Below are 14,232 nucleotides of genomic sequence, written 5' to 3' on the forward strand. Positions count from 1 at the left end.
TATAAATAAATGTCAGAGAATTTTAAAATCTCCTGTTCTTTAAAAAGAACACCAGTATGAGCATCAAAAGAAACTTTAGATATTATTCTGATTATCTTCTTTTGCAGAACAATAATCCGATTTAAATTAGACTGATATGTCGATCGGGCCGGATCCCCACACAGAAACACAATAAATTAAGTAAGGGTAAACTAGACTATAGTACAAGGAGCGTAAGGAGCTTTTGGGAAGGTAAAAACTAGAGTTATAAATAATACCTATTGATTTTGATATTTTTCTAGAAACACTAAGAATGTGAGTCTTCCATGACAAATGCTCATCGAGGATAACACCTAAAAATACTGTCTCTTTCACACGTTCAATTGCATTGTTGTCAATTTGAATAGATATATCAAGTGTTTTCCTCCTTTGGGGTGGTCTAAAAACCATAAAATTTGATATTTTAAAGTTAATGGACAGCTTGTTTGCTCGACAGCATTTCAGAATTCAAAATTCCAGGAAGCAAGTTAAAATCTTTGTGGGAGAAAAATATGTTTGTATCATCTGCAAAAAGATTAAAATCCACGACCTTTGACACATTACACAGATCATTTATATAGAGTAGAAAGAGTAGGGGACCTAGTATAGAACCCTGAGGCACCCCGCACTTAATTTTGCAAGACTCTGAACTGACACCATTAAATTCCACATATTGTTGTCTATTGCTTAGATAGCTTTCGAACCTTCTAAGTGAAGTGCCATAATAATAATAATAATAATTCTTTATAAATAAATTTATTCTAAAACGGCATGTACACGAAGTGCAAAAGCCCCTTAAGATTCGTAAGCTTTCCTCAAGTCCATCCTTCCTTATTATAATACCATAACCTCCCTTAGGTAGATGTTTACCTCCTGCAGGTGGATGTTTAATATGAGTTGGTAAAAATGAAAAATATGAAATTCAAGTCAATGATAGAAAAGCTCCTTATGATCCCAAGTTTCCCTGCTAGAGTGTAAGCTTATATGCGTGTGAATTGACTATTATAAAACATAAACTATCAAATGTACACTGTAGGCTACTCTACCTCCCTTAGGTAGATGTTAACCTCCTGTAGGTGGATGTTATGAGTTTGAAATGACACTCAGGTCAACGATTAGAAAAGCCCCTGCAAGATTGTAAGTTTAATGCTTGCAAATAAGCTTTCCATGTGTACGATTGTGCCAGTATAAGACATCCGATACAAACGTGGTGCTCTAAAACGTACCTCCCTTAGGTCGATGTTAACCTCCCGTAGGTCGATGTTAACCTCCCTTAGGTCGATGTTATCCTCCCGTAGGTCGATGTTACCTGAGCAAATCTTGACTGTTTTCATAGTTCCACGTTTCTTCCACAAATTGAGCGTAAAATCCTTGGGATCAGTGTTCAGACGCCGAGAAACGAAAGTAGAAAGAACTCTGTATTCTACCATAACGAATCCTAACAAACGTTCGAAGTCTCTATTTCACCGACGTCGTCCGCCATTACCGTACTGAAAGAGAGTGAATGCAGGTCAATTTCCGGTATAATCGGGGCTGCTCCGAAGAATAACCCGATGACGTCACCTCCCTTAGGCCGATGTTATCTTTTCTCAACCGTGGAGGCTAGCCAGACTAGTGCCTAGGCCTTGCGCGAAAAAAACTACTTCTAGCCACCTTAAAAGACTCCTGTGAAGTTAGCGTGTCAACACTGCAAAACAACAAGTTCTTGCAAGACAGCAAACCAGCAAAGTTTTGTCAAGAAAATCACATGAATATACTCGCCTCTCCTGACAATAGCCAGTCCTTTTGTTGCAATTCCTGATTTTCCGTTCATTTTACAACATCAAGTGAGCGAAACGTTTCACTACAAGAGGAAAAATTCAACGTTTCGTTGCGCTGGGTTGGAGTAAGATGGTTTCACTTCAAAATTCTGATGATGTGCCAGTCGATTTGTTTCTCCCGTGTCGTCTTGCTGTCGGTTACATAACTTGACTTTCTATTTTGTTGTCTCCAAAATGTCTTTGTGTTTTCCTTAAAAGCAACTTCCCGCTAAACAAACAAGGGTCGCAGCACAGCTTCACACAACCTGAGTTTTCCTGTTGTGCTAATTGTGGTTGTTTCGCCCGAAAGTCGACTCGCCCGACGAAATACACTGTATTCACAAATTCCATATGGATTTCATAATTTGTCTAAGTTTTCACTTCGCGGTAAAATTTCACGCTAACAAAAGTTAATCAATTAAATAATATTTGTTACAAATCGACATGCCAGCTATTTGTCTTGAAATCATAATCAATCAATCTTGTAGGTAAATCCCTAACATCTCAAAGAAACTCGGCACCTCAACGTAAGAAATTTGAGTCTTTTAGTTTGTTTCTAGAATTTTTGCTGATTGTATCTCCGCTCGTTTTATCCTGTAGGTCTTATAGCTTTTTTTCCAATGTAAGTTTTCCATTTTATTATTTTAATCATCGGGCGAATCGACGTGAGTTCGTGCAATATACCGTTGGGCGAATCGACTTTCGGGCGAAACAACCGCTCCGTACGGTCGTACGGATGGACACAAGTGACGTCATAACCAAACCAAACTTTTTCGCATTCACGGGTTACCAAATTTTGTTAGCTTTGGGGCTCCGCGCGTGGAGCTCCGCTATTAAATAAGGAAAAAGTAAACATACAATACATAGGAGTGGCTGTTTTCATGAAGAAAGGAAAAATGGATTGCCGTAGTTTTGTTGAATTGAAAGACCAGTTATGCCAGCGCACGACTGACCTATCTCTTGCCTCTGTAATTTAAAACACTCATTTATAAAAGCATTGAATACCTTACTGTAGAAAAGGATAATTGAAACATTACCAACCCCGGAAAAAAGATCCAAAGGGATGAATGTGTTTTAGTGGTGCAGAGTGATGCAAAAGAGCGTAATTTCGTATTCCGGGTCAACTTTTTCTCGTTGCTATGCTGTTCAATGTCACTTCTAATATCTAAAAAGTAAACGATAAAAAGAGTACCAGGCAAGAAACCATTTGTGTAAAACAATGTTTGGTATTTTATTTCGAAGACGACTTTTTTTATCTTGTGAGTCTCAAAGGGAATTTATTTTAATTTAAATTTAAATTTCTTGATATCTACTTTCACTTGTGTCAAAGTTTTGTGAAGATTGAGTCAATCAAGGAGGCACAATTGTGATTTGAACTGAAGTCGCTGTGTAAAAAACGGGGATTTTGCGAATTGTTATTCTATTCATTGATATGAAAAGTCATACGGAAACAAGTCAGACATTTTTGAGCTGCAGTGTCTCAAATTTAAAGTGCAGTGGTAGTCGAGAGAATCGTATGGCATCGTAATGGTAATCCAATAGCTACAATGAGTTAATAAAATGAGCTAAGAAGCCTTTAATAAAGTGCTTACCACCATGTAGGGCACTTTTGCACTATCTTTGCCACTAATAATTGGCTGAAAAAATTCAGTTTTGATTGTGAATTTCGGGGCTTTGCAGGGATAAGGTGCCCACTGGGAGGCTTCGTCCACGTAAGTTTCAGGCGTTAACCCTTTATATTGAGGAAGCCCTGACCGAAAGAGGGAAATGTTACTGATGACAAATAAGCAAAATTCAACGTCAAAGAGAATGACTGAGAGCGCGAGCAAACAAGCAAAATATCTATGACGAACAACTGGTAAAACAGCAAGACAGAGTGCTGGAAAAGCGACGAAATTATACTAGAGAGCAGTGGAACAAGGAGCAAGGTAGAGAACGAGAAAGGAGATTAAAACATAGCAACCAAAACTATTACTCTTCAGTAGATGGCAAGCCATAAACAGCTTTGCCGTTACAATCGTCTATATGTACTTTGTGGAAACCCTGCTTGTCCTTTTTTGTGTTTGGTGTGACGCCACAAATTCACGCTCGACGGTGCGTGCTAAAAATAACACAATTTCATGAACTTTGCTTGCAAGGAAATTACTCATCAGTAAAAGGCGCATCATAAACACTTTTGTAGGGAAATTCACCCTTTAATAGAGTATTTTACCGATTCAATCGTTTATGTTTGAACCGGAGATATCACATTTTATGTTTGCCGTGAAGCCTCATATTCACGCCTTGTTTACTATTCCCACTCGCCGGTCCGTGCTAAAAATAACAATTTCATGAACTTTGCATGCAAACAAATTACTCATCAGAGCAGATGGGCATTTTGTCTGCGGGTCTTCTCATGGGCGTATCCGCTGTCATTCGCCTGCTCTAGTCAGCGCGTACGCGGCGCCATTTTGCTGGATCAAAAAGGAGAGAGAATATAAACAATAAAGGCGGTCGTCGAGGCGAAATGTTTTTTCGTAATTCAGTGCATCTTCTCTTGCTGAACATAGAGGGTGTGAAAAGATCAAAAGACGGTTGTCTTGTTTGTGGTAGAAAATCGCAGCAAACTGGGTTTAGAAATGCAAGTGCATACATGAACGATTTGGAGAATTGTTTTGGGGCCAAGCTAAGTGCGAGTTCAAGTGCAGATATCTGCGAAGGATGCCGAAGGGCTCTTCAAGAGCATAGACAAGAAAGACAAAAAATCTACTTACTTCCTTTTAGTGTCACAAATGAGGTAAAATTATCCATGTTTCAATATAAAATAGTTCATAATATCCTGTATACAAACAAAATTCTGTACAAGATGAGAAAGAAACAGCGACCCGATTGTCCTTATTGCCATGATATTGATCAGACACCACTCCATTTATTTGTGGAATGTCCAATTGCTAAATCCTTTTGGAATAAATTTACAAAGTGGTTCAACGCTACATGTAGAGGAAACATTGCATTAGAGCAAAACGAAATTATATATGGGGTTTTAAAATTCACATCGTCCGGTTTAACCCTAAATCACCTGATCATAATTGGAAAATACTTTCTTTACATTAATGCAGTACAAGATGACAAAAGACCCCAGTTCGCAGATTTTGTCACCCTCGTTAACGAAAAAATTGAATTAGAAAAATACATTGCGATTATGACCAATAAACTACTCTCTTTTAATAAAAAATGGTCCAACTTTTTAAACAATTAATGTTTAGAGTCTAGCTGTGCAAAGGCATATACTATCCATTTGTAAGCAACTAAATTAAATTCATTAATTTGTAAGTAATTGTATTGTATCGTAGTGTTAGTATTGTTCTTAGTAGCGTAGGTATCGTTTCGTTTTGTTAGTAATATCGCATTGTAAGTAGTTTCGTATTTTTTTTTAACACTGTATTATAAAAAGTATCAACCTTAACAAGTAGTATTTCTTAACAAGCGTGTTGTAATTTGTTTGAGCACTCAATAAAAAAAAAAGAGCATAGACGCACTAGACAGACCTTTCAGCACGTTAGTTTTAAAACCTGCTTTTATGTCTACATTAACCCATTTGTTATGCTTCATTTTCATTGTCCGTATAAGCTGTAGTTATATGAGCTTACTGTTGTTGAACATTCAGGAGGCCAATCCCTTTAAAGAAAATAAACATGTCTTGAGTCAACGTTAACACAATCTTGTCTTTTTGTTTGAACGTTTGTTGGCATGAATGTGAACTAACGCGGACGACTGGCTAAAAAGCGACAGCGTTGGTGTAATAGTAAACAGGCATAATCAGATAGTGCTAGGGAGATGGTAATTTTACCGAAAGAAAAGTATCTAGAAATGGAGGAAAATTTAAAGATTTTATCAGAAAGTAAGTAGACTAAATTATTTGTTTTCATCCAAAGCATTGAAAATCACCTCTTAGGTGAAGAGTAGAGTCTGTATAGTGCATTGGTTTTATCATGCATGAGCTACAACTGAATGGGATTAAATTGGCTCCCAATGTCTGAATCAGCAATCTTGGCAATATCATCAGACTCCTGCCATTTCTGAGAAATTAGGCCTGTTATGTTGCTGGATGTCATACAATGCCAGTATAAAGAGTACTAGTTTCAAGATTCCACGAGACTGGATTATTAAGCATTGAATTATGGTGTTATTTGATCCCAAGCCTTAAAGTTTTCTAAAACTTTTCTAACTGGGACTATATATGAAGGCCATTGCTACATAATTTAAACTAAAAGATAGCAAAAAGAGACTACGTTTTAAAGACATCCTGGCTTCATTTTCAAACGTAGTCTCTTTTCACTAATTTTTATTTTAAATTGTTTCTCAAAATCCTTACTTAGTAGAACCATTGCTCAATGCAGCATGAAAAAGGGAGGGTCACATAAAGAAAATTTGGCTGTTAGTCCTCATACTAGATGACTACACCTCAGTTCATACAAAACAGAGGCCACAGGAAGACAAGGCATCTGAGGCTTAATCAATGTGCACTATAGTTGTTAAGGTATTTTAAACAAATTCCAGCTATTACTGTGCAACACGCAAATTTCATGCATGACCCTAACGCAATTGAAATGGAATCATGCCATGGGATCATAACATCTGCATCAAGCATGCATGATCTAAGTTGTTCTTATGCTTCCATCATGCCAGACTGGCTTACAGAAGCTTTTTTCAACCCTGAACTACAACGACAACGTCTAAATATACACCAGAACTGTGAAAGCGACAATGTTCAGACCATGAGGAAAATGGATGATCTTCACCTGGCTGATTTTGTTGAATTACAACTTAAGTCAGAGGCTGACTTCGAGGCTGCATATGATGAAGTGATTGGTGCCGGCTTAGGTGATTATATGAGAGAGTTTGTTGTTATCCAGCCTGGAGATTGGCTTTGTCAGTTTCATAGTAGACAAATCATCTACCAGTGTCTAAAGAAATTCATCAGCCACAATCCAGATCTGGACGATGCCATCCATATACATTTTGATACGAGTGTTCGCATAATCATTCTGCTTATTCATATCCATCCACTACTGCTTCTGGATATAAAAGCTTTCCCAAGAACTTGACTTCCCAGCCATCACTTCTATCTATTGTACCAACTATTGGGCCACTGCACATCTCCCTAAACAGCAGGGAACATGTCATTAATTCTTTTCATCCATTTTTCAAACCTGTATCAATTTTTCCTAAAAGCAAGTTCGCAGATAACCCTATACCTTGGAGAATGAGTCTGATACTGGAAATTGTCTATGGAGGGTGGACACTCATACGGCAAACTGTAATGGCAAAGTTCTTTAAATTCAAAGATCTAGAGCATGGAACTCTTCTGAAACTACTGGACAATTACATCCCTCTCGTCCTTTCCATTTACAGCATTTCTTTCGAACTAAATAACTTTGCAGAGTACTTCAGAGCAATGATCAGAATTTGGATAATGTTTACATGCCTAAACCGACGCCACTACAATAAAGCACCGCTTGTATGGATCAACATGTGTTCACACTGGGGAAAATATTCGCCTGAACTTTATAAACTTCTCCGTAATTACATCACAATATTTGATGAATACCCAGTGGAAAACACTCACAGCCTTTTACGTGCACAAACGAAGTCTTCAGACAGCGCTGATCAACTCAAAAGACCATTTTCCAATCCAAAGAGAAACAGTGTAATTTCAGATCTTTCTTTACAGCACCTAAACAATTTTTATTTTCACACAACCGACTACAATTCCTGAAAGTAAAATGTGCTCAGCTGTTTTGTTCTATATTCAAACAACTCTCCCAGACACCAGGGCAGAGTTCATTTTCCTCTGAGGGCAGAAGCAGATACGTAACATTGCCAGCAGTGTGTTCAGATAAACCTATGAAAACAAATGTTTTACCACTTGGATTCTATTGTGTAATCAAGCCAGATCCAACAAAGACCTGCGACCTACCAGAATGGGAAATCTCTTTCAATGGTTGCTTCCACTCATTTCATGATGTTTGTATTAAGGAAAGCGCATCTTGCCCTGTGGGTAGACATTTTCTGCAACAGAAAGAAAAGAAACTCAGTAAAATAGCTAAACAAGCAATTCTACATCCTGCATCAGACATGGGTCGTAATGCTAAATGATAACAGTGAAATACCAACAACAGCCTCAAGTACTGATGAAACCGAAAATGAAAATTTGGCAGTCTGAGGAATGGAGAAGGATGAATTAGGAAATGCGATCGAGAAACTCAACAACGAAATTTTATCTTTAGAGCCACCACCACATCCACATGTAATTACCAATGGTTACCAACCCCCGTCTCAAAGTACAAGTAATTCTACATCCAGAGCACCTCCACACTGTACGAAATGTCACCACCCAGTCAGAGGACACAGAAGATCACGCAACACTTCCAACATTTCATGTAATTTGTGCCCCAACACCACTTGTATTTCAACACCAAGTTCTTCTTCATGTACGTGTGACTGGCACAGGGCAAACAAGATTAACAACAGAAAACAGCAAGCCACACAACCAGCACCTCAAACCAGTTACTTAACTGTTATTGGAAGCCACTACCTTGATGTAAGCGAGTGGCTGTTGCCCCCCCCCCCATATTTGCCAATCAATGATAGGTGGGAGACAGACTGGAAGCAATGCTTGCACTATCATTTCCATGTTAACAGGCCTTCATTTCCTTGAAGCATCTCTTCCAATTCCCAAACAAATACAAGATCTCAGTCAAACTATACCAGTCTACAGCCAGTTACTCTTTAAAGGAAACCACATATACAGCTGCTTTAATCTGCCACCTCAGCAACCAAACCTTGATGTCAAGCAAGTCCTGGACAAGAAAGATGAAAACTTTCAGAATCTAACTACCGTCGATTGCATCTACCTGTGAACGCACGCGCGCAAAACATGTTTTCACGTGACGTCAAACGTCTAAGTTTCAGGTGTCAAACTTTGAAGTTTTCCCGCCCAAATGTGAAGTTTTGCTTCTCGACACTGATCAGTGCTACTGCTCAAAGGGAAGATCGAGGAAGATGTTTTCAATCAACCAGCAAGGACGAAATTATCAGAAAGGCGTCCCACTTTCAAGCGATTTACGTAATCAAGTGAAAGAACTTGCGCAGGATTATTCTTTTTCAGACGTTGGGCGGAGATTACGCATCAGCAAAGGTGCAGTTTCAAAAATCGTTAAGCAGTATATCGTGACTGGAAGCACGGCTCCCAAACAGTCGAATCACGTTCGAACAGTTCCTAGGTGTACTTTCCAAGACTCTATTCTGTTGGAGACCATGGTGCAAGCAAGTGGTTCGTCCTCTCTTAAAGAACTGCGCGATGATTTGGCCATTCACGGTGACTGCGGAGAACTGTCAACATCAACAATTTCCAGAAATATCAGGTACAAACTTCCAAGTGGCCGCAACTATTCCCGAAAACGATTGGGGAAATGTGCGTCAGAGCGTTTTACTCCCGAAAATATAGTGTACACTCAGTTGTACATTGACTATTTAAAAGATGAAGATCCTTCCTCTGTTAAGTTTTTCGATGAGTCAGGTTTTCAACTGCCTGATGCTGGTCACAGAAACTTTGGTTTCTCACCTGTCGGTGAAGATTGCGTACAAGCGCGAAGATACTTGTCTACCGCAAACCTCACCCTGAACTTTCTGGTTGGTTATGATGGAGTAAAATATGGAAACATCATAGAAGGAGCGTCGAACTCTGTACAGTTTTTACGATTCTTTGGTGAGGCTTCGCAAACAGTTGATCCAGTAACGCAAAGACCAATTCTCGAAGTTGGCGACATTGTCGTGGTGGACAATCTAGCCGCGCATCATGGCGAAGCGGAAAGAGCACTGCGAAGCTTCCTAAATGATTTGGGAATGGAGCTCGTTTTCCTCCCAGTGTATTCACCAGATCTCAATCCTGTTGAGGAGGTGTTTTCCAAGCTGAAATATTTGCTAAAGTACAGATACCAGGAACTAGTGTGGGATAACCTGGAATACGGAGTGTTGAGAGCGGTCGGAGATGTAACAGCGGCCGACATGTACGGCTACTACAAGCATGTAGGATATTTGTTTTGAGAGACAGAACTGTAATACAAATACAGTTGTTATTGCTAAAGAAGAGTGAGAAATAGAGTAAAATATTGTAGTCATCTGACCCAGAAATTTTGTTGCCAAAGATTTTACTTTAAAATTGGTTTGAAACTCGGGTATAATTTTGTTTACCAGTAACCTTAAGCTCATAATGTTGCGGCGGTTTTATTTTCCGCCAAATTTTGCTGTGCTATTATCACAATATGTAATGCGAAAAGCCAAAAGTAGAAAGGACTGTTACTAACACAATTCCGAATGTATTTTTAAAGAGTTTTTTCGTCACTCAGAAGCTGCTCGCTCTCTGCATTCCCTTGCGTGAAATAGTATGGTGTGAACTATAGCCAGCCACACTACAAGCACAAAATCAATACCCCATCAAATATTAAACTACAATAAAAAGTCAATTGTTCGTTTCGATTTATTGAATTTACTACGAAACGGCAAGTTGAATTGATCAGTTGCTACACATGCGAAAAACGACAATCGATTTGCAATTTCGAAAACAAATGAATTTTCTGTGTCAAAACATCCTAACATTTTACTGCTTAAACGAGGAAAAACGGATGTCAACATGTCAGAAACTAGCTATGATCTTACAATGACAGTAAAGTTATTAACGGGTAATCGAGCACACTGCAGGCTACGTAAAATGCCGTACACGACAAAGTCAAAGTTTCATTCATTCCTTTGAAGACTTGAAGGACAGCAAAATATTGGCCGCTTCCTTAGTTTGCTCAGTGTTATCGCCATTGTTAAAGGGTGTGGAACCAAGAGACAACTGTCTAGCCATGCAAAGCTGTTCTTCCTTTTCCTCTGGTGTATTTGGCGACGGGCAGAAACTGGTTGAGCTAGTAAAGTTTCGCCGATCAGGAAAAGTTACACCATAGCTTTCCAGCCGGACTCTGGTTTGGGAACATTTTTCAGCAGTTGAGCTGTTCGCGGTGGCGTCACGTTCTGGAATAGTCTTAAGTCCAAGGGGTTTGTCGTTCTCAACGGACTTTTTTCTCTCAAGGAGAGATTTCACAATTCCTCTTCGAGGCGGTCCACTGCCCTTTAATGATTTCTTCACATATGCAATGTCCTGTTGAATTTTCAGCCAATTTCTTGCATTATTTTGGACATATTCTTCAGGGTATTCTTTGAGTAGCATGTCTTCTAGTTGTTTGTTTACAGACCCCTGCACTCTATCAAAAGCTGCCTCCCGAGACTTCAGTTCTTGTTCAAGTTTAGTTGCTGATGTTTCTAATGCTTTTATTTTGTTCTTCTGCTCTTGGAGCTTCATCTTTTCGTCAGGATGTCGCGTTAATTCGCCACAGAAAAATACTGACTCGCACTTTTCCATCCGACAACTGCGAACAGTATGATTTCGGTAATGGCAATTACTGCATCGTTGGCCGGTAAGGTTATTTTCAGAAGCAGCCTCTTTGATTCTTCGGTAAGAATCTTCCAGCACTTTTCGTTTTTCAGCAGCTTCGGCAAGTTTTTCCTCCACAGCGTTGCGTTTTTCTTCGATGAATCTTTCTCCAGGGGACAGTTATTTTCGTCTAATCGTTGGGCGCGAGACGCTGGCTTCACGTTGTGACCACTGTGCTTCTTGTCCAACACTTGTCTCGCCAACACTAAGGACAGTTTTTTTCCTCGCTGGAGATTTAGAAGCTGGACTTTTCTCTGAGGATGAGGGGAATTTAGTTTGCGGTCTTTCACGTACGGGCGTTCTCAGACGGCTAACCATATTTAAAATAAGTCTTTTATGTCCTTCAGGGATTCCCGCTAGATCGTTTTCCGTTAGATACTTTGCGCTCGCTGTTGACGTGAAACCATTGCTTCTTAACTCAGCAGCATATATAAGTAAGTCCTCGTCCACGTCTCTAAGAAAATCCTCTATACTTTTTCTGCTCTCCATATCAGTGAAGATCGAGATTTTCGCTGATTTCTTCGGACCACACTAACAGTGGAAGCTTCAAAGAGAACCGGAGTGGACCACGAGAGAGGGAACTTCACATTTGGGCGGGGAAACTTCAAAGTTTGACACCTGAAACTTAGACGTTTGACGTCACGTGAAAACATGTTTTGCGCGCGTGCGTTCACGGGTAGATGCAATCGACGGTATGATTTCAGACAACGGCTTTTTCTCTCCTCAACATTTGGAAGACTACATTGTGCAATACCATCGCCACAATCCAAAGTTTGCTGCTGTGCTCATAGTACCACCATATAAGTCAAAGGCACTTTACTTCAACCATGCCGTCATGTCACGAGTGCCTTTTTGAAAGTCACACACATGGTCTACAGCGGGCCATTATATCCACAAGCTGTTCAGGCAATGTCAGTAATTTTGTGCGATACCTAAAAGGAATGGACATGCGGGACTAGCAGACTCATTTACATGGCGCAAATTTGGCTGTGTTAGGTCTAAAAGGTGAAAGAAATTTAATAATAAAACAGAATTAAGCACATAATGTACAAATTACAACCATGAGTGCAGAGTTATGCAATGTAATTTGAGCCCAGAAATTGCTTCCTTACCTACACGTACAGTCCCAGGACATCTAATTGAACAAATTTAAACAAAATTTTAATTAAACACTATTGGACTTGATCAAACATAACCAGAAAGATTTCTTAGCTGTTTCTGTGATGTCACAGGCTACAGTTAATTTGACACCAGCACTATGCAGTGATGAGAAAATAAGGTCTACCCTTGTTTCCTTTGTTTGTGGGATCATTCTGATGCTCCAGTAATGTAATGAATTGTGAAAGAGTTTCCATAAAAACCTTGTTTTTCTATCAGACCTTATAAAAACATCTAAAACAAAACTGGGTAAGCGAGAGTTCTTAATTATGTACATAGAGAGATTAATTTAGAAGCCAGATACTTTTTCCAGTATCACAGGCATATTGAAATCCATTGATTTATTATATTTTGATTAATAAACAATGCAGTTTTCTGAGGGTGTATTTTTGGTACCTACCGGTTCGTATTGTATAATTAACTCACAAGATTCTCGTGACAGATAACCCAATCCCTTTATAAATTTGACGAAATAAAGAAAACGAAAATATTGGGAGTGTACGAACGAAATGAAGCTTTAATATACACTCTCGATCAATTCCTTCCTTCTTGAAATGTCCAGATAAGCCATTAACAGTTTTCCAATATTTTCCTCCAAAACAGTTTAAGTTATAGTATAACGATCATGCTGGTCACATTGTTTGGTTTCACAACAACACGTTGGGTACCTAAAAGCTTAAGCTCATATTTCGTATGAAACGAGTATCATGCAGAACTGAAGCAGCTCACTTCAAAGTTCCTGAAAACAACTACGTAAGCTCAAGTTGGCGTAAGCGCCGAAAGACAACAGTGACAAAAGCAGCTGAAACTATCGGCTCTAAGAATGCCTTAAGTTGAAAGTGAATATTTTTTTAACAGACATCAGTCGAGTATAGCGAAAGACAAATAAATTACCATCACAATGGCACCAATTTGGAACTGGGGGGAACGGTGAAACAAAAAAGATTTCTTTACTTTTCTTCTCGAGCTCAAACTTCGAGAAAGGAAACCACTGACACTAAACCGGACAAAACACAGTCACAAAATAATAAGCCATATCTAAATTTTAATGCAGTCTAACTGCATCACTGAAAAGGTACATAAATACTTACCTTTCACAGCAGACGTGAACGGCAACTGGACAAAGGAGTTTAGAGATCCATGTCTCGGAAAGTCTACTAAAAACTCGCCGGATGCGAATACCCCAAAACAGCCAATCTTGAACGCAGAACATTTTTTATTCCCTCAGATCGTATACCGCTGAAAGGAGAGAGGAATGACAACGTTGTCTATGACAATGTAAACTTTGGGTGCCGGTGAAAATTTTATACAAATCGTCTCTCAATTTGAAACAAAATCAGTTAAAGATCAAAATTTAGGACTCAAACATGACCGTGCACATAAAGAAAGCTTTCGTGTAATCAATATACAGTCACAAAAACAAAAATTCAACTCCTTGACACTAACCTCACTCGATTGATTTCTTGTAGACACTTCTTGATCCGCAGTCACACCAGACCAAACTACTCTGCTTTGCACGTTACTACCATTCTTGTTCACGCTTTGATCGCTAAAATCTCGCCAACCAAAGTGACAGCAAAAACTGTAAATACACTCAGGGATAGGATCTTTGGTAAAAATGTTACTCCCTTTCACGTTTTGCAATGACAGTGTTTCTGAAGCGTCGATCACCCACCTGTGAAATCAGACAGCGCGCTCTACAGAAAAAAATGGCGCCAAGCTTGTGTTCGATTGCTTATC

At 39.2% G+C, this 14,232-nt stretch overlaps 1 protein-coding gene and 1 pseudogene across 1 annotated transcript; one reads left to right on the plus strand and one right to left on the minus strand.

The window, feature by feature from the left end:
• The first annotated feature begins 4,323 nt into the window (after nt 1–4,323).
• On the plus strand, nt 4,324–7,822 carry LOC146476827 (uncharacterized; annotated as a pseudogene).
• A 2,329-nt stretch (nt 7,823–10,151) lies between these two features.
• LOC146476828 (uncharacterized) lies at nt 10,152–12,030 on the minus strand. The gene has a single exon (XM_085113959.1). The coding sequence runs from the start codon at nt 11,260–11,262 to the stop codon at nt 10,600–10,602; it is 663 nt and encodes a 220-aa protein (XP_084970085.1). The 5' UTR covers nt 11,263–12,030; the 3' UTR covers nt 10,152–10,599.
• Nucleotides 12,031–14,232: the final 2,202 nt, after the last annotated feature.

This window comes from Pavona decussata, unplaced genomic scaffold (genome assembly GCF_977016875.1).
Source record: "Pavona decussata unplaced genomic scaffold, jaPavDecu1.1 SCAFFOLD_72, whole genome shotgun sequence".
Taxonomy (NCBI): domain Eukaryota; kingdom Metazoa; phylum Cnidaria; class Anthozoa; order Scleractinia; family Agariciidae; genus Pavona; species Pavona decussata.

Bases quoted from the DNA above. Each gene is read 5' to 3' on its own strand.
- LOC146476828 (XM_085113959.1), bottom strand. From the start codon at position 11,262: ATGGAAAAGTGCGAGTCAGTATTTTTCTGTGGCGAATTAACGCGACAT.